The 24,293-nt window shown below is 40.4% G+C and overlaps 1 protein-coding gene across 6 annotated transcripts in view; it reads left to right on the top strand.

Moving 5' to 3' along the window:
- The window catches only part of LOC134206497 (serine/threonine-protein kinase tousled-like 2), a 383,046-nt gene extending 361,978 nt beyond the window's left edge, over positions 1-21,068 (top strand). For all 6 annotated transcript variants that reach the window (XM_062682226.1, XM_062682225.1, XM_062682227.1 and 3 more), the window contains 7 exons: positions 16,165-17,804; positions 17,878-18,280; positions 18,343-18,521; positions 18,606-18,798; positions 18,865-19,070; positions 19,336-19,555; positions 19,661-21,068. In XM_062682226.1, coding sequence (XP_062538210.1) covers positions 16,165-17,804; positions 17,878-18,280; positions 18,343-18,521; positions 18,606-18,798; positions 18,865-19,070; positions 19,336-19,555; positions 19,661-19,966 — 3,147 coding nt within the window. In that variant the 3' untranslated portion in view covers positions 19,967-21,068. The remainder of the gene's footprint in view (positions 1-16,164; positions 17,805-17,877; positions 18,281-18,342; positions 18,522-18,605; positions 18,799-18,864; positions 19,071-19,335; positions 19,556-19,660) is intronic.
- Positions 21,069-24,293: the final 3,225 nt, after the last annotated feature.

The following is a 24,293-nucleotide window of genomic DNA, read 5'->3' as shown; positions in this document are numbered from 1 at the left end:
TTTCACATGTATTGCGGTCTACTCACGGCATTTTTCACTTCTATTTCGAAGAAGGTACGGAGCTCTATCAGTTCCCGGTGGTAGTTTATGAAACCTTATGAAACAGTAATGTCGATGTATTCTTTCTTTTCTTTGGAGTTGAAAACCAGAAAACATCCGAAAGACTGGATGAGGAAGTATTATAAATTGTCAAAACAATCTTTGGATCTGTCAGAGGATTCTGACCAGAGCATAAAATATTCACCTTTACGAAGCAAAAGCTCTGACCCTAACAAAGCACAACAAACAAAATCATTTGGAACTTCAAATGAGTTTTCCGTGAAAATTTAAATGAATTGCACGTGGAAATTCGAATAAATTTCCTATGAAAAGTCGAGTAAATTTGTCGCGGACATCGAAATGAATTTCCCAGAAAAGTTGGAATTATTTTCTCCTGAAAATGCGAATAAATTTGCCTTGGAAAATCGAATGAATTTTCCTATGATATCGAATGAATTTCTTCTGAAAAATCAAATAAAAAGCTTCCTGAATTTCCTTTGAAAATTCGAATGAATTTCCTTTGAAAATTCAAATGAGTTTCCTTCGAAAATTCGAATGAATTTGCTTTGGAAATTCGAATGAACTTCATTTGGAAAGTCTAATGCATTTCCTTTGGAAATTCGAATGAATTTCTTTTGAAGGTTCGAATTATTTTCCTCTGGAAATTCGAATTAATTTCCTTTAGAAATTCGAATTAATTTCCTTTAGAAATTGCTATGAATTTTCTGTGGAAATTAGAATGAATTTTCTTTGGAAATTGGAATGAGTTATCTTTGGAAATTAGAATGCATTTTCTTTTGAAATTAGAATGAATTTCCTTTGGAAATTGGAATGAATTTTCTTTTAAAATTTGAATGAATATCCTTTGAAAATTGGGATGGAATTTTTCTTTTGGAAATTGGAATGAATTTCCTTTGAAAATTGAATGAATTTCCTTTCGAAATTGGAATGAAATTCCTTTCGAAATCGAAATGTTTTTTCTTTGGAAATTAGAATGAATTTCCTTTGAAAATTCGAATGAATTTCCTTTGTAAATTTGAATAAATTTCCTTTAGAAATTGGAATGATTTTCCTTTGGAAATTCGAATTATTTTCCTTTAGAAATTAGAATGAATTTTCTTTGGAAATTGGAATAATTTTTTTTTTTTAAAGTTGGAATGAATTTTCTTTGGAAATTGGAATGAATTTCCTTTGGAAATGGGAATGTCTTTCCTTTCGAAATTGGAATTGACTTTCCTTTAGAAATTGGAATGAATTTTCTTTGGAAATTGGAATGAATTTTGTTTGGAAATTGGAATGAATTTTCTTTGGAAATTGGAATGAATTTCGTTTCGAAATTGGAATAAATTTCCTTTTGAAATTGGAATGAATTTCTTTTGGAAATTAGTATGAATACCCTTTCGAAATTCGAATGAATTTCCCTTGAAAATTCGAATGAATCTCCCTTGGGGATTCAAATGAATTTTCTTTGGAAATTCGAATAAATTTCCTTTAGTAATTGGAATGAATTTTCTTTGGAAATTGGATTGAAATACCTTTTGAAATTGAAATGATTTTTCTTTCGAAATTGGAATGACGTTTCTTTGGAAATTGGAATGAATTTCCTTTGTAAGTTTGAATGAATTTTCTTTGGGAATTCGAATGAATTTTCCTTTGGATATTCAAATGAATTTCCCTCCGAAATTCAAATGAATTTCCCATGGCAATTTGAATGAATTTCTTCTGGAATCTCAAATGAATTTTCCTTGAAAATTCGAATAAATTTTCCTAAGAAATTCGAATGAATTTCTCTTGGAAATTTGAGTGAATTTGAATGAATTTGAAAAGTTTGAATGAATTTCTCTTATAAATTCGAGTGAATTTATCGTGGAAATTCGAATGAATTTCCCTTGGAAGTTCGAATGAATTTGGCTTGCAATTTTTTAAGTTATTTAGAGAATCGCATTCCATATCTCGCTGTGGATTTTTTTCGGGATTCTACTTTTTCTTTTTTGACTTTTCTCCTAGCGTATGATGATGCAATCACTCGACCACTGCAAGCCGAATATACCTCAGCACTTGTCACGAGTTCATGTGGAATATGTTGGAATTTTTGGGTTAGGCTTGAGAAAGCAACTGATAGAATTTCTTATTGAATGTAGGAAACGAGGTTTTTCGTTCATTACTAATTCTAGCAATTACTACTAGAATCAAGATGAATACATACACTACTAGGTGCTCCAATCTGCCAAGTTTATGGAAGAGAAGAAGGCGGGGGAGAAAAATTAATTTTCAGTTTTCACTCAAAACGAAAACAAACTGGCTGGCTCTACCATACTAAAATCCATGATGGCTGAATCGGGAATTTGGCAGATTGGAACACCTAGTGGTGTATTCATTTTGACTATAATAGCCAAGTTGAAGGTATAGCGAGTTTTCAAGTGAGTAGGCTCCGCTTCGAACGGAAGCATGTTTTCACGAGTGACAGTTTTTTTCCGCGAAAATGTTTAGTGCGCATCTAGAATAAAAAAAAATATATGAAGAAACAAACAGCTGCTGTGTAGTGAAATATTAACCACGCGGCTTAAAATCTAAATTATTAACATTTACATGAGTCTTCGGCGTGTCTCCATGTATCGTGTCTATGATGAAGAAACGTCGGAAACAGTCGTTCAAAACTCCAAAAAAATCCTGGGGCTGATTGGTGACGAAGGAAATTATTGAAGTGGTTTATTCAGGATGAAATAGAATAAAAAATCACAGTCGACAAACATTGGCCGTAGTTGGGCATTGCGATAACAGTTTCAAATGAAGCAAAGGAGCATGAAAATTACGAAACTCCAGACACTGCAATCCCTGGCCCTTCCTGTTCAACATCGAAGATCTTCAGATAGTGGACGAACAAAATTGGTGAGCTCGTTCCAGTTCTTTGTCATTTTGTCTTTCATTCAATTCAACAATTTATGAATGCTTAAAATTTAATACTAAATACGTACAGGGCATCGTTTACTGCTTTTGCCGCGGATATTGTGGGAGTCCCAGATATCCGGTTCAAGCTTTAGTTGGTAACGGTGGCTCTTCTCTACCTTCTACTCCCTGAGTAGTTAGTACGAATAAGGGCGTCCTTGTGAAGTTTTGCTGTACCTGTTACGAATGACTAATACATCCCATTCCCTGCACTTTCTGGAGAAAACTTTCTTGCTTCAGATGTGAATCCTTTTTGTGGTACTGGTCTTCGTAACAAAAAGGGCACCATTACGGAGCAAGAGATTTGATCAAATTATTCGTAGTACTACTTGATCAACACCCCCAGCAATAGTCAAGTTGAAAGTATAGCAAAAGAAGGGAAATGGTATGGAAGTTCGTTTCCAGTTCTAGCGATTGAGGCAGAAGCAGTAGCCATATTTGACCAAGCTCGTCTCGGTTATTATGCCTTACTCGTACATTATAAAAACATGGTCCAATATTGCGTATTTTCGAGAAGAAACCAACCCCGTCGAATACAACTTGTTGTTAGTAAATCGAATTAAGGTGAACTGTATATATGTCCCATATGATAAAAAACAGATCGAGAAAACGATCGTAGAAAATAAAACCAATATTTTCCTCAAGGTTGCCCAATTTAAATCCTTTTTAAACATTTTTCATGTTAGTGGAACTTTTACTATGTCTTGCATTACTGAATTGATTTTAGTTTATTTTCGCGAAAAAAATGAATGGGACATGGTATGCGATTACTTTACTTGTTGTAAGAAAGAGCAACCGCATATCAGTCCCACCACGTAAAATTCTATTGAAAATCACATCAAAAAGTACTACTTGTGCATTTCCCATTATCCTCGTGCTTGTTCTGTACAGGCCATCGTAATTGTCTGTACTAAAAATACAAGGAAGCCAACGAAATTTTGAAATTGTTTTGTTTTTTGTGTCTTTATTAAGGAGAATTTCAGCCCGAGGCTGGCTCGTCTCCGGAAATTTTGAAATTGTTTTGTACCCATCAAGCAATTAAATTTCAAAAAGTTCGTACAATATGGCACTATCTAATCACCAATCGAAGATGACAGTCCTCATAAAATTATGTTGTTGGGATGATAAGACAGGAATTTCAAAATAATTGCTAACCATATTTCATTTACTAACTCAAATAAAAAAATGTTTTGGACTATAACACCTCCTTAGATCTCAAATATTATCAAACGCTTCAACATTCAAAGATTATCTAATGCAAATCAGATGGATGATTAAGTCAAAATGATTTGACTTGTCTTTTGGGAAACAGTAAGTCCCATCCCTTATACATATGTCCAATAATCTTTCTCTCTGTCAGAGGGGTTAAGTAATATGCCATCTCTGCGTGACCGCGTGACTGCGAGACAGACAGACAGACTCGATCATACATATGTTGTTCAACACAGTCGAAAGGAAAATGAACATTAAAGATTACTGATAAGTAATCATAAGTAATCATACCAATTGTTTAGTATCATTTTGGCAACTGGTTTCTGTTTTAGGAGCTAAGACGATCCCCACCAGTGCGTAAATAAAGCCAAACTAGCAACCTCTATCATGACGCGAACTTGCACCGGTCGTTGATAACCGGGTTTGGGAAATGTAAACGCAACCTTCGGTGAATAGCGAGTTGGCAAATTTGGCGACGCGCTCCAACCGTTGCCAAACCATCACACGGAAATATAGAGTAACGCAAAAATTAAAAATTTGCTGTCTTCTGTAAAATTATTCGATTATTCATCATCAAAACCATTGTGATGGAGGTTAGTTTAGTTTGGATTTCGACTGATTGGCGGCGCTAGTGTATATGAAATAACCTGATAGGTTAGGTATCTCAAAATCTGGAATTTTTAGAATATTGCCGCCTTCTACAAAGTTGTTCGGGTGGTCAAAACCATCAAGATCAAATCAGGTTTAGATTAAAATATAACCGCTTGGTTGCGCTAGTGTATAAGAAATAACTTGATATGTTAGGTATTTCAAAAACTGAAATTTTTAGAATATTGCCGTATTCCACAAAGTTGTTCGGGTGGTCAAAACCGTCATGATGAAAGCAAGTTTAGTTTTAAACACAATCGCTTAGCGGCGCTAGTGTATAAGAAATAAACTGATAGGTTAAATATCTCAAAATCTGGAATTTTCAGAATATTGTCATATTCTACAAAGTTACTTGTCATAAGCCAAGTTTGTACAATTCTATTGAATTCCACCACTTGGTTGTATCTTTGGCAGATACGTATTTCGACCTCTACAGTAAGGCCATCTTCAGTGTCTCGTACTTGACTCGATTCGACTCAACTCAAGCGCCAACGAGTATTGCGTTTTCAAACTGAACTTGCTTCCATCATCATGTGTATATTGTATAAGTACTAGTCTACGTCGGTTGACGAAATAAATAAATAAATAAAACATCAGAATGGTTTTGACTACCATTCTAAATCTTACATAATAACTAACCTAACAGATAATTCGGATAACTTTGAAGAAGATGGCAACTTTCTAACTCTAACGGACTTAGAAATATTTAACCTAACATGTTATTTCTTATACACTAGCGCCGCTATGCGTATGAATTCCAAACTAAACTATTCTCTATCATAAATATTATGGCTACCCAAACAACTTTGTAGAACACTAAATCTTTCTAAGTCTTATAGATCTCGAGATATCCACCTCACTAAATTGTTGCATATAAGCAAGCGCCACCTAGCAGATGTATGTCTAGCTAATCTGATAATCACAAAATGCATTACGCACATACTTATATTACAAAAGTTGGAGCTCTGAAAAATTTGAAAATGAATAATAATTTTTTTCCTGATTTTATTTATTTCCGTGTTTGCCTCAATAGAATATATAGCAACCGGATACTCACCACCGGTGCGAAACATGATTGCACTTCAATAAACTTGATGGAAACAACCGGTGCGAGAGCAAGTGCATAAATAAAATATGAACGCATTTCGTTCCTATACTAGACACATCGGTGGGGATCGTCTAAGCAACACGCAGATACTTTACGAATTATGGTTGTCCCCCAATATTGTCCGCCGGCGGTTACAACAGTTCTAAGAATATTTGTAATAATAAAAACAGGAAAATAGAATCATCGAAACTCATGTTTATGGGACTCATTAACTTTTACAATGGGACTCAATTGGGGTTACTTTGAAGATGGGACAAATCGACTTGACATTTTTTTCGAAATCTTCATAACAAATTATACAGTTTTATTCAATGACACACAATTTTAAACCAAAATATGACCATTGCTCATCAAAACTTAAAAAAATGTGAAAAGTCATATGGGACATTTATGCGATTATAGGCAGTAAATGCCTTGCGTATAAAAATTGTATTTGACCATATATTGTGAGCTCATAGGGCCGAATCTTGCCCATTTTCAATAGGAAACAATAGGACAGGGTTCAACTGAGCAAATCGGTTGAGGATGCCACGCACACACAGACATCACCTTATTTTGTCGAGCTGTGTCGATCGGTATATAACACTAATAGTCTCCGAGCCTTCTATGAAAATTTTGTTTTTTTTAACAAACATATCCTTTACGTACACGAGAAAGGCAAAACGATGATTATTTAATAACTTCAGAAGGCAATGTCCCATCATCCGAATTTCCACAAGCAAACAATGGGACCTCTCCCCCTATGATTGAAATATTCTGATTCTGATTATCTAACAGTGATACCTAAACATAATAATGTCATTCCCATAATTGCGTGAAGAAATCTGTTCATTTCTGTGTAGCATTTTAGAATTATTATGTGAATTGTATGGACAAGTTTGACATTAAAATTTAATAAAATACGGATGAAAATTTAAGATGCAGAATGTGGTACACAAATTTAAGGATTGCGTAGAAAACGAAAAATTCTTGTATCTTGCTAAATTGAAGTGAAAATTAAGTAAAAATCTCTTGAGCTCCGAGGAGAATCCTGTGACTCATCTGAAGCGATCCCTGTGTCGGAAACTGTTTCCAAAAGTAAGACAAGTGAGAAAACTTATGAAGAATTATGCGAAGAGTTATAGACATTTCAGAGGTATCTTGCTTTTTTTTTAAGATAATTCTTATGTTCCCGAAAATAGGGTGCATGAATCCGGAAGATTCAAAACATCATTTGGTCCACATGGAGTCGCGGAACACTGAATCGATAACTGACACCCAGAACAATCACTAACCTGGGAATTTTGGTTCGGTATGGTTCATCGTATCCGAACCTATCTGACCATTTGAACTAGCATACAAAAGTGCTGTCGAATCGAGAGGAGTGATTTCAGATTACCTACCCGTAAATCTGCTTTCTCGTCTTGCACGCTCATTCCTCCGCTAAAATGAGTTCGATTCCAATGTAGAATATTTTTATTATAACAACGAATTGAATTTCAACCCATTGAATTCGTGGGTCATAAAACATGAACCCTGAAATAAATTTAATGATTGAAACCACAGCTTAGTTAATTTCTTAAGTAAACGAAAATGCTTTTTGTAGAAGTTCTTCGTAGAAGTAATAGTAGCACATAGTAGTGTTGTTTCGAAACGATTGTTGACTCACTAATTCTTATGGTGGTCGAGGTTGTCGTGATTGCGACCGACCAATATACCACAGGAATTTGATAAGCGACAGTTACGATGCGATACGACGTCCTTGTCATCTTATCTCACGGGACGGAAGACTCAAGCTGACATAAAGATTTCCCCCACTTTCATCGGTTGAGAGTTTCGCATTTTGATTTAAGTTTATACGAATTAAATTACCTACTATAGGATGGCGTTACCCTTCTAATGACAATCAAATTAATCATGCCAAGAACGATGTAAGTTGTGCGAAATTCAGTAATATTGTCACTCTCCCAACAGCAATAAATCTCCGGACTAATCTAGATGAAAACGATCGCCACATATTCGCGCGTTACTTAATGGTCCGTGTACTTCTTCTCATCATCAGCAATAAAAGGCCTTGGTTAACGATTCGCTCCCGAGTGAGTACCCCTACCCAACGTGTTCTGTACAGAGAGCATTCGTTTCAACCAGAACGTTTTTAATTACGCCGTAAATTTGTTGTGTTGTGGGTACTACAAACGCCACGCGAACACACCACACCCATCTGAAGCTCGAATCACTGCATCGAAACGATGATAGCCCTTGTTGTTGGAAGTGACGTGTGGTTCACGATACGAAGATAGCGGGTGGAAATAACTATTCGAATTCTCCGCACTTAATCACTCCGCGCATCACAGTCTTATTAATTGACTATTCCTGATGTGTTGACTAATGTGGTGTCATGCATATAAGTCCACAATCAGTCGTCCCTGTCGCTTGTATTTCAGGTACAACGACGAGGTTATGGGATGACTGATTATGTCGCCTAATTACAGCCGATATATGGAAGCAAGGTACGCTCCAACAGTCTTGATCTGTTCTGGTTTCCTTATTACCTAACTCTTAACGAGTTGGTTGATTGTCATCGGCAGACCCGTGGAAGCTTGAGTATTGTAACTTGTTAGAACTAGAGCTATGTTGGACGTTACTGAACTCAACATTTCATTGCTCAGGATAAAAATCCTTGATTGTCCAGGCCTGATTGTCCCAAGGCAGTATGACCTAATTTTGATAATATTTGTTATGGTCTTAGCTGAATCGTGAATAGCTGACTAACAAATCTGCCAGCAGCTGGTTAGAGGTTTTTGCAAGTTTTCTGTCACGCACAACTGCAGCAGATTTGAAACAAATTTGCGTTTAAATATATTTTCAATTAAATTGAATTTAAAATTTTAAACTTTTCATTTTATTTAATTTTTTTTTCGCTTTGGATTTTTTAAAAATATTTTTCTTCATGACACTCCTTTTTGATGGAAAATGTTTTTGGCGCAGCCGATTGTAGGGAGCTTCTGTTCTTTTTCCAGTATAGCAGTTTGGCGTCTCGAGGTTTCGCTGATACGATTTCTGTTTTTTTTTCTGATGGTGTTCGACGATTAATTTTTGAATCGTCGGATACTTTCTGGCGCCTTTTGTATCCACTGTCCGTCGATTTTCTTGACACATTTCTCTCCACATCTGCTTGAGATAGTTTATTTTTCATCTAATTTCTTCATCTTTAGCTATCCATTATTCTCCAGGTACGGGTCACTACCTATTTGTCTAGGTTTGCTGTACTCGGGTGGCGATTAGAACAGTCTTTACCTTCATAAAGCGCCAGTTGAGTAATCTAGCGGATTAGGATCGGGTCTGAATGGCGGCCTATGTCCGTCACCTCGAGCTCCCTCGGAAACCAAGCTGATATCGGACGAACTGTGGTCACTTTCGCTTAAAGTTGTCCTTTCTTTTCTCAGTCCAAAATCTTTTTTTATGGTTCACCGGGACGGAACATTCTCGAAATGTTCGAAATGTGCGAAATGTCCAAATATGATAGCGGCTTGGTGACTGAATCTCAATGGTCTAGCAAACATTAGATGTGTTGGACTGGTGTTTTTGGTGACGGGTCTGTTGGATCATCTGATGTTGAACACAAGAAGTTTAAGTTTGATTTTGGACAAACTTGCAAAAAACGGATGATTTTGGCAAGGGATATGCAACTGTGGGGCAAAGACCTAAGTGTTTGTGACGAATAAGACGAAGGTTTCTAAGCTGTACAAGGAGGAATGTCTCAAAACCGCGGTCTACCTCCAATAAAGCCCATAAAGGGCCCGGGAAGTTTTGGACAGATTTGGCGAGTTGCCACTATAGCCGGGAAGTCATCCAGTGGTACCGCGATAATAACGAAGATTTCATCGATTAAAACATAAATCCACGCAACTGCCCACAGCTCCGGCCCATCGAGACATTTTGGGCAGTCATGAAGCGGAAGCTTAAGAAAAGAGGAAAAACAGCTCGGGTCGCGACTCAGGTGACCAAACTGTAGAACAAATGTGCCAAGGATGTTGACTTCGGAGGTGTGCAACTTTTGAAGAGAGGAATAAAGAAGAAGGTGCGAATTTTCACTAGAAACAAGAAGAAATTATTTGTATCAATAATTTTGTTTTGATGTATTAACCTTCTTTGTACGTCAATCCGTTACCGAGATATAGATGATTTTATTATTCCGGATTCTAAATGGACATAGCTTTATAATTTTCGTTTCAACGATTACCGACGAGTTTAGTTCCAAGGATCAGGATTGAACAACTGCGATATTTGGTATAATACACTTTGCTTGTTCAATGCTACTTTAAGGTTGACCGAATCAGAAGCTTAACGGAAAAGGAACAGGTCGCACTTCGGGTCCCATAAAAGTTCCAAAGCCATATTTGCCTCGTGGATGGCAGAACCGTGGATAGGTACCAATGTTTCTCGGTGCCTTCCGGGAACATCAATAGGCACCTTATCCAAGTTAGAGCACCATTGTCTAGCGGTAAATTCGCCATTTATCACCAACTTCTCGATATAGTAGCCTTGCGGCTTCGACTGATTCAACACCAGATTGAATGTCGTCCATATAAGAATTCTCAGCTGTTTCTGGAAAATTTTCGATCTCATCACAGGCTAACTGTATGAGCAAGCGCAATGCAGGGAACGAGACGTTTGGACGAAAGTCATTCGGCAGAAATCCATTTGAACAAAGTCAACTATGCCGAAAGTTGTTTGGCTGAATATGTCAATTGGCCGAAATGCATATATAAGCGCAAAATTTGGTTTGATTCAAATGGACGTTTGGCAAAAAGGACCATTTGGCCATATGACCGAAAATGTTGTTTGGTCGAACAGGTCATAAGACCGTAAATGTCGTTCGCTTAACGGGGTCATATGACCGCAAATATCGTTTGGCTGAGCAATAATGAATGTGGAAAGTGCGAAGTGAGCAGTGAGAAATGACAAATGAGATGTATAATTTCTCATTTATTACACCTCATTTCTCACTTTCCACGTCGGGATGTGATAAGTGACAAAGAAGGTGTGAGAAATGAGAAGTGAAAAATCTCATTTCTCATCCTCAACATCACACTTTTCACTTCCCATTGTAAAAATTGTGAAATGCGAAGTGAGATGTGAGAAATAAGAAATTTGATGTGAGATGTAAGACGTCTCGCCTTCCACACACATTTCTCACTACTTCTCATTTGTTACTTCTTCTCATACGCATTTCTCACTATGAAAACTGAGAAATAAGAAGTAACAAGTGATAATTTAAAAAATGAGAAGTAAGTAGTGAGGTGTCTTACTTCTCACTCCTCGCATCTCATTTCTGAGTGAGAAGTAAGGCGTCTCACTTTTCACTACTTACTTCTCATTTTTCACTTCCCACTTTTCGTTTTTCAGTGAGAAGTGAGAAATAAGGAGTGAGAAGTGAGACGTCTCGTTTCTTATTTCTCGCTTTTCAATGCTCAGTTGTAACTTTATACTTCTAACCTTTCAAGTATCATGAATCACTTCACACTGTTTACATTCACCAAAGTTTGAGCAAATGGCATCTTTGGCCACACGACTCGTTTACGGTCGATTCACCCGTTCAGCCAATTGACCTATTCGGCCAAACAACCTTTTGATCATATGTCGCTTGCAAAATGAATTTGAAGGTCTGGGCTCGCGACATTTTTTTCTCCAGAAGCGGGAATCATCGCATGGCGCCGGATCTGGAATTTTCCAACTTGGTTTATGATATCACGGAATGGAAACTAAACTGCCCACGATTTCATAGTAGACGTAGATCAACCATCACACTTCCCCATGTATTTGGAATCTTTTAGGGACAAACATGGCAAATTTAAAACAATTCAAACCAATAAAACTTGATGAGGTTTGAAATGTGCAAAGAATCGATGTTATAGCGATTCAATTACCATAACAAACGCGTAGTAAGTCAAATTTGCTTAAATTTTGAATAGTTATTACGTCAACTGGACACTTAACACATAGCATGAGGCAACGGACAGGATATTTCAACCATAGAATCATCCAATATACTTCCCGCATCAGCTGGAATTGCCACAGCTCTACAAATTAAACCATTTTAGCACATTGTTAATGTAGTGCTTTCGTCCTATCACGAACGCTTCGCAGGCCTAAACACAGTTGCTTCTTAAGTTTCGAGTTGTTAGCAAATCATCAATATTTCTTTCCTATGAACTTTGTAGTATAGAGACGGGTCGACTTTGATGCGAGAAAGTTTAAACTGCTGCATAGCTCCATCCAACAGTCAGTTTCATGTCCTTCTTATACTGTCATACAAAGCATTCTTCAACTTGCAAACATAGATAGGATCCTTCACATAATCGTCTGGTTTCTCTATTAACTTTCGGGGACTCGCTTATTCCTGAATCACTCATGCAGTCTCGCTTCCGTTGTGTAATACGACAAGTGTCGTTCTTTCGCCAGTGTTGTACTTTTTACAACGGTGCGAGTCCCCGAGGCTTAAGATACTTTCTCATTTCAAATCTGATTGAAGCAACGCTGTAACGGCATCCATTTGCTCTATTTCAAGATCATGCTGCACTGCGAGAGCCATTAGGTAACGAATAGCCGAGGAATGCACCTCTGCATAAGCTATGCCAGGACAATGTGAGTAGCCCTTCACCACAAACCTGGACTTGTAACGAGTTACGTCGTCTTGTACAGCCATTTGTTGCGTACAGCTTTCCTTCCTTCTGGTAGGTCACTCAGCTCGCTCAATTCTTTACCTCAATCCAACTGTCATGATCCGGTCGATTGACTGCCTCTCTATAGTTCGATGGATTGCTCATAAATATTTGTCTATGTTCTATGTTCTATCGTCCTACGAGAAATCTTCAGAGCCAATGATTGAGCTAATACAAACATAATCGCTGTACTTGCCTGAAAATCGGCGCTCTTGACCAGTGACGCGAAATTCATTGTTCTAACTACAAAGTCTAAGCCATGAGAGCGAAATGTCATGACATTAATGTCATTTGACACTAAGAAAAAGTTATAGGGTCCTTTGAGGGCTACATGTTTATATAAAAACATAATTGTAAATAATGTGTGAAAAAATTTATTAGCAAGTTAGTCCCATGACATCGAAATGACATTTCCCGTCACTGCTCTTGACCGCTATGCCTCGACAATTGCTGCTCATCAGCCAGTCTCATTGTTTGCGGTGGGAGCGCAACATTCTGATCTGCACCAACATACTCATCCTCACTAGAATCAGCATTCGGAAGTAAGGAATATATTACAACGTCTTCAGTAGAAGGATTCAGATTGATGTTGCTTTGCACATGAGAAATCATTACGTTTTGCTGAGCAATTTCAATCTTTACGAATTTATTAAGTTCCATGAAATCGACTTCCATGCTTTACTGATCGCTTAACGCCAAGGATTTTCCTTCATCGATGAACCTCACGTCACGACTTGTTACGATAGTATCAGCATTTAGTTCGAAAATTCCTTCAGTAGCTTCCGGATCAAACTTCGCTTTCTGTATTTTCTGTTTGGGAATATGAACCATTGATTTGGAACCAAAAATCTTGAGATGTAGAAGCATTGGTTTTCTGCCACTCCTCGCTTCTTCTGGCATCAATGGTTCCAATGACCGTGTGGGATTCCAATGACCATTCACGAGCTACGCAGCGGTTGACACTGCTTCTGACCAGAACTTTTTCGGCAGCTTCGAATCGTTCAGCATACATCTTGCTTTTTCTACGAGCTTTCGATTCAAACATTTAGCCACCCCGTTTTGCTGAGGGGCTTATGGGCACTTGCTTATGGGCAAGTTGTTGGATTGCTCCGTTTTTTCTCATGATTGCTTCCATCACTGAGTTGACATACTTTGAACTATTGTCCGACGTTGGAACTTTAAAATTTCTTCCTGTCTGACGTTCAACCATGTTCTTGAAGCTCGTGAATACATCTTTCTCGACATCTTAGACGCTGCTTTTTGACATCAAGAAATACACAAAAACACCTTTCGACTGGCATCGTCCACGAATGTAAGGAAGTAACGGCATCCACCAAGCGATGATTCTTCGATTGGCCGTATGTACCAAGTCCAATGTTCGTCTAACTTTGAACGAACATCAGGTGAATTTTTCAGAGCGGTTCACATGTGCAGCACTTTTTCGATTTTTTCTTTTAATTTTCAATATAGAGCACAGACAAACAGACGTAACACTAGAGAAATTACCATCGACCATGACTTCAACGATCGATTTGAATTTGATTGATTGCGCGTTTCACAACTAGAGACGCTAGCGTCGTAATGCTTCGAGTTTGACATTTCACTCCAGCGCCTTCTGGTGACAATGTTATACAAAACATTGTTTCGTGTAACATGCTCGCAAGATGGTGGTAGAGGAGTTGGACGATGGATTTTTTAGAAAAATGTTCAAGCTGTTACGCCTGTTTGTCTTTGGTTAGAGGCTTCAAAAAATATGGGTTCTTCAGAGATGCAGACCTCAAATAAGCCAAATAATCGACTGAGACAATAAAACGAAATACAATTTTTTACAGGAAAGCACATAGAACAGACGTTGAAGCTGCACTCGCCATCTTGTGATAACTTTTTACTGTTCATTTTGAATTAACTTTGGAATGTCGCCGTTTTCCCGTGCATAATCAGCTCTAGCGTCTTAAAAAAATGCCACTGTGCGCTAGTGTCGTTATGCATACCAGCGCCATCGTGTTGTCAAAATGAGATTGTGAGTTGCAATGTCGACGTCGATGGCGTTGAGGTTCGGTGTATTTGTTTACACATGCTTAACAAGAAATTTTGTTCGAGCCTCCATGTCTGTTCTCTGTGAGGAAAGGTCAATTTGCCTTCGGCAATTGGGGTGATAGTATTCTGGAAGCTCCTTCACCAATAATGACGCCAGCCACAGGTCATTCACTTCGAACCCAATTTCGCTCAGATCGTTGACGGTGGACACCAAATTGTCCATATAATCCTCTACGGAACTATAGTTTTCCAGGTTCAACGAAGTCAACCGTTCTAACAATCCGAGTCTTCGTATCAGGCTATCGTCATGAAATGCTTTCCGAAGTCTTTCCCATGCATCTTGAGCACTGTTTGCGATTTGAACTAGGCTGTATTTGTTCTTCTCCAACCTTAAACAAATTGTTGCCACTAACTTGTGGATCAACATGTTGATTCTGCGCTGGCTGAACAGACCTCCACGTACCTTTCCTTACCAATATCATTTTCCCTTCAATTTTTCAACTGCTGGAAAATTCACAGCATTTCCGTAGGACCGAACTACACCGCCGATTCGTACGTCGTCTTCCGATTCGACCGCATTACCACTAACATTCGTCGACAAGGTTACGGCACTTGTATTGCAATCTATCCTGTTCGATGGAACAATTTCGTCAATGAACATATAAAAAACGCTATCATCGGAAAAAAAAGTTCGCTCACTAAAGGACCTCTTGTTCTAAATTACACTTTTAGTTAGGTTACTGCTGATGAAAATATTGCACATGAGTTGGCGGCTTAAGAACTACTTGATCGTTCACTGGGTCTTAAACAACACGCTTTTGTATCTGCTGCCTGACTACGTTGTGTGAATAAAGAATCTTCTAGAAGTTGGTAGCGATGAATAGAAAAATCTGGAATGGTCGCGACCGAAGACTGTTTTTAAAATCCTAATGAAAGCAACATAATGAATTGTCTGGAATATTCCATCACGTGGTGTGGTTCGTAAAATCCAAATATTCTGAAATGCCTGCTGTTTTTGGAAGCGTACCTTCGCGAACAAACATGTTACAAACTCATAGAGTGAACATAGCAAAAGCCAGAGTTGTTAGAGCAAACTGAAAAAAAATTATGGTCATAAAATAGTTTAATAACTGCCTCAAAGAATTCTGAAAACATTATCGATTAGATCCTTTAAGGATAATATATGAGCTATATAACAGCTCTGTTTCAGTCAGTCTAAGGCCAACAAAGACTCCATTAGCTATTGTGACATTACATTAGTGCTGTCCAGCTCGAAGTTGCTCCCGTCCTGTGTTCTTTTTTGTCAACAAACGGACATGAGAGGGATGAGAATAACTTCGAGCTACTTCGAGCTGCTCATTGGACAGCATTATTATCTACCACATTTTGTTCCATATTTCTAAGAATCGTACCCAGCCGTGAGGTAAATTCAAAATAACTAATACGTGTTTCTATTCCTCTCCCTTCCAGATGTCTGCCGGTACTCAATTGCAGATGGCACCACAGACAACCATAGTACAACAAGTCGGCCAAAATCATCTCCATACGCATCATCTACAGCACCCGCAGCAGCAGCAGCAACAGCAGTCGGCTCTCCAGGTGCAGCAATCCCAGCAGCACTACAGCAATCATCAGCAGCCGCCGCCACCACCGCCGCCACAGGGAACTTTAGTAGCCGGTGGATTGGGCGCACCGCCCCCAATCGGTACGCTCACTAGCCTGCAGCAACAGTCACACTACACCAACAACAACAAGGACCAGGACTCGAATATGAGCACCGGGTCGTCCCATAGTGATAAGGAGCTAGAGACTATAATCAATACCCCGACGCCGGAGAAGATTCCCCGGACGCCGTCGGACCGGAAGCGGAAACGGAAAGCACCGGATGACAACGGTGGCCCCGGCGGAGGAGGAGGGGGCGGCGTAGTCGGAGGTCATGGAGGTCGTGATAGGGATAATGTTAAGGGTCCGCGTTTGTCGATACCACCATTAAGTGATAGTAAGAAAATTAATGACTACTTTTCCAAGCATCCGGTCAACTGTCAGCATCGGTCACATCCGGCCGGTACCGGAGCCGGTGGTCCCCTAGGAGCAATAAGCAATTCTGGCCCGCAGGCACAGCCTGGCCTCACTGGAACTGGCAGCGGCGGTGGGGTTGTCGGCGTAAGTCAAGGGCAAAGCCCGCAGATTTCCGCCAAAAGTCCCAGTCCCCAGCAGCATGGCCAGTATCCAATGTATCCACCTAGTCCTCAACCACAGCTCGGTTCTGTGGTCACCTCCAGTGGTAATCTTACCAGCGCGGCAGCGGCGCAGGATATCTACGTACGATCCCAGCGCGCTAGTGCCGCATCTTCCACACTAGTTCCTCCATCGTCAGTATCCGCCACGTCGTTACTAAACTCATCCTCATCTGTCGTTTCCGCTGGTGGTGTGGTCGTTCCAAACGCCCAGCAACAGCAGCAGCAGCAACAACAGCAATCGCATCGAGATCGTGATTCTCAGCCACCTCCACCTCCCCTGCCTCCCCCGGTTGTTGCTGCCCAGCAACAACAGTCGACACAGCAGCCGGCACCACAATCGCAGGCTGTCCTGGGGACCCAGAACTCTTCACTAGCCATCAATAGTCTAGCGTCGTTAAATCATGCCAACAATGGTACCAACTCTAGCAACAGTAGTAGTCACAGTCTACAGAATGCCCAATCGTTAGCTCAATCAACCTCCCTGCTACAGTCGCAACCGCCGACGCCGCCAGCGCCGCTCATGGTCTCCGCGCAGACCCAGACGGACCTCACGCTGGCGGACATCGCCGAGCGGGACAGCGACTACGAAAGCTCGCGGACCCGGGTCGACGAACTGTCCCGGTTATCGGACGAGCAGAAATGCCAAATCAGTGCGCACCAGAAGGTGATCGAGCAGCACAAAAGCCACATCAACAAGTGCATCGACGTGGTGAAGAAGCTGCTCAAACAGAAGAGCAACATCGAAAAGAAGGAGGCGCGACAGAAGTGCATGCAGAATCGGCTACGGCTCGGACAGTTCGTCACCCAGCGAGTCGGGGCCACCTTCCAAGAAAACTGGACCGACGGTTACGCATTTCAGGAGCTGGCTAAGTGAGTATTGCGATGGCAACAAATCCGGAGTGATATTACAATTCTTGTTATCTACTTATTTTTTTTTAAACAGGCGCCAGGAGGAGATCACTGCCGAGCGGGAGGAGATCGACCGTCAGAAGAAATTGCTCATGAAGAAACGGCCGACGAACAGCGAGAGCAGTCGGAAGCGAAACAACTCCAGCACGTCGTCTTCGGTGGCGGCCAGTTCGGGGGTTTCCAGCGGTTCGGCCGGCACCCAGTTGGCCTCGTCGCTGCACAACGGCAACGACAACACGTTCCTAAAGCCGGATCCGGTGGTCAGCAGCAACACCACCTTCACCATCCAGGAGTACTACGAGTGCGACGAGATACTGAAGCTGCGGCAGAACGCCCTCAAGAAGGAGGACGCCGACCTGCAGCTGGAGATGGAGAAGCTCGAACGGGAACGGAATCTGCACATCCGGGAGCTGAAGCGGATACACAACGAAGATCAGGTGAGTAGTTTTCATTGTAGTGGCCCTTTGTTACGAAGAACTCATGCGAGTTTTGATTGCAGTCACGTTTCAACAACCACCCCGTGCTGAACGATCGGTATCTACTGCTGATGCTCCTGGGCAAGGGCGGTTTCTCCGAGGTGCACAAGGCGTTCGATCTGAAGGAGCAGCGGTACGTTGCCTGCAAGGTGCATCAACTGAACAAAGACTGGAAGGAAGATAAGAAAGCTAACTATATTAAGTGAGTTGTCCCGTGTGACGGTTCGGTGTCGCATTCGAATGAACATACTAATCCGTAATGTTGCACAATTTTGTACATTTTCAGGCACGCGCTACGGGAATACAATATCCACAAGGCGCTCGACCATCCCCGGGTGGTCAAACTGTACGATGTGTTTGAGATCGATGCCAACTCATTCTGCACCGTGCTGGAATACTGTGATGGGCATGATTTGGATTTCTATCTGAAGCAGCACAAGACGATACCGGAGAAGGAGGCACGATCGATTATTATGCAGGTAACTGGTGGAATGTTCTTCAATTTATTCCGGAATTCTGACTCTTGTCTTGCTTTCGCTTTCAAGGTGGTATCGGCGCTAAAATACCTAAACGAAATCAAACCCCCGATCATCCACTACGACCTGAAGCCGGGCAACATCCTGCTGACGGAGGGCAACGTGTGCGGTGAGATCAAAATTACCGACTTCGGTCTGTCCAAGGTAATGGACGAAGAGAACTACAATCCGGACCACGGTATGGATCTAACGTCACAAGGTGCTGGAACTTATTGGTGAGCAACCCGGAACCGAAAATGAAGATTTTCGTTCCAACCTCGTCCCGGACTCGGTGGCAGAGCCAATAAAGCCGAACTGCCTTTGCGCGCAAGGGCGGCTGGCAAAACCTGCCGGCCATGGACGAGTTTCCCACAGCAGGCTACAGGCCGTCAAGCTGTGTACCTTCCCCGAACGATCAAAGCCATACTAACCGATGCCATTTTTTCTCTTTTCCATTCCTCTGTTGTCCCGCTTTCCTTCGGATCCGCGTCCCGTTTGTAGGTATTTGCCGCCTGAGTGTTTCGTCGTCGGCAAGAACCCACCGAAGATTTCCTCCAAGGTGGACGTGTGGAGCGTCGGGGTTATATTCTACCAGTGTCTGTACGGCAAGAAGCCCTTCGGACACAACCAATCGCAGGCAACGATCCTCGAGGAGAACACCATCCTGAAGGCGACCGAGGTGCAGTTCGCCAACAAACCGACAGTCTCGAATGAAGCGAAGGTGAGTAGGAAAAAATGTTTTGCTGCCGGATTTCACAGCTAATGCAGATCGTATCGAACTTTAATCAATAACTCTCTATCTTTTTGCTTCCAATTCTTATTCCAGAGCTTTATTCGGGGCTGCCTGGCCTACCGCAAAGAGGACCGGATGGACGTATTTGCGCTGGCCAAGCACGAATACCTGCAGCCTCCGGTGTCGAAGCACAACCGATCGGCGGCGGCGGCTGCCTCCAGCAATCAGCACGGCAGTGGCAACAGCGGTGTCAGTGGCCAGGCTGGCGCCGGCAGTGGCGCCGGTGGTGGTGGTGGCGGATCCGGTGGATCGGCCGGCGGCGGGGGCAACCAAGCCGGACAACAAACGTCCTTTTCAACGGGGATGTTTGGCAATATGAATCAGTCCAGCTCGTCTTAGCTGTTTTTCAACAGCAGTTTGTTGAAAAGCGCTGCTGGGGCTAACAATAACCACAACAACAACAACATCAACAACAATAGCCACGTTGTCGTCAACAATGTTGGCGGCAGCATTGCACTTGCCAACAATTTGACGACGGCGGCTATCGCTCCTCCGATGACGACGACGACGAATGCGATCAACATCGCAACGATTACTGCTGCCTGTGGTAATCTGACCAATAGCAACAATAACCATAGAATCGTCAATAGTTTCATCAACTGCAACAATAACAACAACAACGTTTCGCCGCCAACGTCATCCAAATCATCCAAGTAGGCGGAGCCGCACCCAAGTACGGCGACGCCTACTCCGTTATAGACAAAGGTCAATCTGAGATGTTCGTACTAATGTAAGTAAAACAAAACAAGCAAATGTGATGTGCTTAGCAGAAGAATTCCCCCTTAATCGATTGCGTGATATCAAAAGAACAATAGTTGATCCCATAAACACACGCACACGAAAACAAATGCGAAGCGCGAAGGAGACATGCACGGATCCCCTGTCCCTGAATCCTTTGAAAACTCAACTTTGAACCCCCCCACATAACAAAACAAAGAAAAATCAATGTTCGCTGTATGACAAAAAAAAATACAACATCTCGTTCATGAGTGATCGATGTTTCAATACAAACACAACACAATAGCAAAGGCAGATTTACTGAAACAAAAAAAAAACAAAACTAGTTGCTCTTGTAAACTCGGGAACAGTAGAATCAAATTCAGACATCAGGACTAGCAGAACAGAGTGTAGAGAAGGACAAGATCGAAGGAAGGAAGTGCGCCACGCATGATGCAGTATGTATTGGGTAGAAGCAATTTATTTTACCGAGAGGAATGAACATCAAGTCGCGTCATGATGTAACGGTGGTTTGAACAGTTTTAGGTTGTTGCTTAGCAAATTATGTTTGCGGTGTTTATTTGTTTTACAATTTTTTTATAGTTTTAAAATTTTTCGTTTCGGATGAAAAAACTGTACAGGACAACAAAACGAATGCAGATCGAACTTTTCGCGATAGAGAGAAATAAATCATGTTCGATTAATGATTTGGTATGCTAAGTAAGACGTGGCTTTGTTATTTCGTGGGGTAGTTTTGCTCCAAACAATGACATTATATATGACAAATAAGATACATTTTGAAGCGGTACTTAAGTTGCTTCCATTGATACATTTCAATACTTGATCAATTGAGGAATTTTCAGGGTCCCTACTGGAGGAGAGCACCATACAGATCGAGATCAGCAATTTCCTTAAATTTGGTTACCTTGATCTGATTCTATAACTTTGATTGATATTTATTTTGATTCACGAAATACGATTTAACCCTTTCCTTCCCATGGTAGCTGTAGAGCTCCATCAAATTTTGCACCTTCCAACATTCATCGATTTATTTCAATAACAAAAAGCAGTATTTAGCACAACTTTATGGTTTCATTAGACTGCAAATAGAATCAATTTTGAGTAAAAATAGTGAAACTATTCAAAATAATCAAGTAACTATGATTTACAATCAAAAACTTTTTTTTCGTTTTCCACTAATTTAAGCTATGCCAAATAACTTTTGTTCTAGCTTTTTTTCATAGATGATTCCTTTCTATTGAAATATTTGAAAAAAGTCGTGGGAAAGAGAGGGTTAACCCTCTCCACCCCCCACGTCCTTTTTTTCAAAGATTTCAATAAGAACGAATCGTTTTTGAGACAAATTCTAGAACAAAAGTTATTTAGCATAGCTCGAATTAGTGCAAATCTAAAAAATAATGGTTGTAACTTGATTGTTTTCAAAAAATTTACTTTTAAACACAAAATTGATTATATTTGTAATGTAATGGTTATGATGAAGGTTAGAAGGAGCTACATTAGGTGGTGCTCTACATACACTATGGGCGAGAAAGGGTTAATGAATTTTAGGGAAAATTTGAATTTAGGGAAAATTTGAATTTAATCTCTGGATGCAGATTTAAAATAATGGGAGACAGTTTTAGAGGATACTCTGAATAGATTTATAAAAAAAAATCATGGTGTCTGGTGAAAAAATAACTTTTTTGGAGAAATGCACAAGCACAGTGAGACTGGCATCGTTAAAAAACAATCGACATTCGATAAAACTATGTATGACACACCAGATCACATAATAAAGGAACTGTAAAAAGAATTCATAGACGATTTTCCGTTGTATTTATTATCTTACAACGGAGCTCTTTAGAAATTCAAGGGAAGGCTTTTGAAATTATTCTTCGATGTAATGTTGAAGGAAATTTTTACAACAAATCTTTTACATGAACTCTGGAGCGAAAATCCTAGAAATTCTGGTCTATTTTACCCAAAATTGACTGTGCGGGATCAATTCTCCACCGAAATCTTTTTAAATTAATTGATACATATTTTGTAGTTATTAATTTAAATATCAATATTTTAGCATGCGGGTTTGCCGTCATTGTTTACTCCAAATTACCTCCGAAATCATGTAACGACAAATACACTTTACTGAGAATTATAGAGGCTTCTGAAAATAGTATCTGTCATGCCTGGATTGAGATGGATGTGAGACTTTTCGAAAACTTTACTCAATTCGAAATTCATCACATGAAGAGTGACGAAGGTTTAACTACCTGCGTAGAATAAGTCCAAGTGACATGAAAATTTTTGATCGACCTGTCTCTAATTTCACAGTCCTTGGTAATTTGGGCTTATTCTTTAAGCAGATTGACGTGAGATGAGTCGATTTCGACTATTCACACATAAATCTATTCCTCCCCGACGAAACTATACCTGCGAATCCGAATCTTGAGTGCTTGAAACGCGATAGCGACCTTGTCATCATATCGCTTGGGGAGAAGTGCCAATTGCGAATCTTTCGCGCACGTGCTTGATTCGTAGTTTGGTTGAATTAGATTAAAAAAAGCTTTACAACGCTCTTACACAATGTCATGGCGTCTCGTTTACCTATTCAACGAGACTCAAGAATGGATAATTCAGTTATTTGGTCAACCCTAAATAGAAATTAAAAATTTAGCTAACTCAAATGTTCTTTCCAAACATTTTGCATCGAATCCAACAATTTGAATTTGTTAAACAGATGATTTGAAGTTAGGAAATCGTCACTGACAGTATACGTTCGATAGGTTTGAAGCATCGCAGGACGCACTCGACCTCAACCACCAACTATGGTTGTTTGATTGAGCGCCACCTAGTGCAAAAACGCTGCCTTTGAGTACAAGCGGGCCCACCTCTGCATCCACCAGTGACCTCGGTACTAAATTAGTTTGTGATGGAAAACAGAATTGTAATTGCAACCGCAACATCAGGCCGGGTACACATGACTTGCAAACCGTTGTGTGTATTAGGCAGCGGAATTGCATGAAAGTATGTTGATTCAATACAGGGCGAGTGACAAATTAACATCCGTGAGAGTCGTCGCCGCTTATATCAGTATTCAGTAGTTTTATTATTGCAATGGTCCTCATGACAATTTGCAGCTCCATTTGCAAGCGTATGCATAAAATCCATACTTTCGCAAAATCCACTTGATAACTTGGAGGCAACCGCGTGTAAACTGTTTATTGAATTTTTTTTGTTCAGATCACTAGCAAGCTCTGGAACACATTGATGGCCTTTACTCTTATGTCAAGGACCGGCTGTGGACAATGTGAGCTTCCAGTCCGACAATACACCTGCTGAGACGATGATGTCCATAGAAGAAATGGAATGCGTGAAAAACAACAGTGATCGTAGCAACAGCGGAAGAAAACGGTCGAAAGATTTATGTCAGGCGGGTGGTTTGTTATCCATCTTTAGCAACTGTTCCGGGATGGATGGCGGCCCATACGCATCTCCCTGGTACGTTTCCTATAGTAGTTTGTGGTACCCAGATACGAACGTAGAGTGCGAGGATGGCACTTGATAATAGCTGCCACCTTTTTTGGGTCAGGTCTAATGCTGCCTTCCTCCAGTATTTGACTCACTTGACGCATCTCAAAGCTGCATTATCAATTTGCATGGTGGCCTCGGGAGCGGATTTCACATCAGGCGAAAATTGCGTGTACTGATATGTTTATGTTTATTGCATAGATTCATCTGACATTCGGTGCTCTTAATGAATATTTAAAAAAAATACATTGAACGAATACAATTTTCCTGAAAAGGTGGTCTATGGTAAATTAAAACCAAATATAAAGTGACCAGATAAATTTTGTGTGAGCGCGGGACAAAAAATATCATAGTTGAATATGTTTTGGAAATGCGCTTAAAGCAAATCTCATTTTTTTCATAACTTATTTGTTACCAACAA

Source organism: Armigeres subalbatus, chromosome 1 (genome assembly GCF_024139115.2).
Source record: "Armigeres subalbatus isolate Guangzhou_Male chromosome 1, GZ_Asu_2, whole genome shotgun sequence".
NCBI lineage: Eukaryota > Metazoa > Arthropoda > Insecta > Diptera > Culicidae > Armigeres > Armigeres subalbatus.
This window is presented reverse-complemented; position numbering and strand designations above follow the sequence as displayed.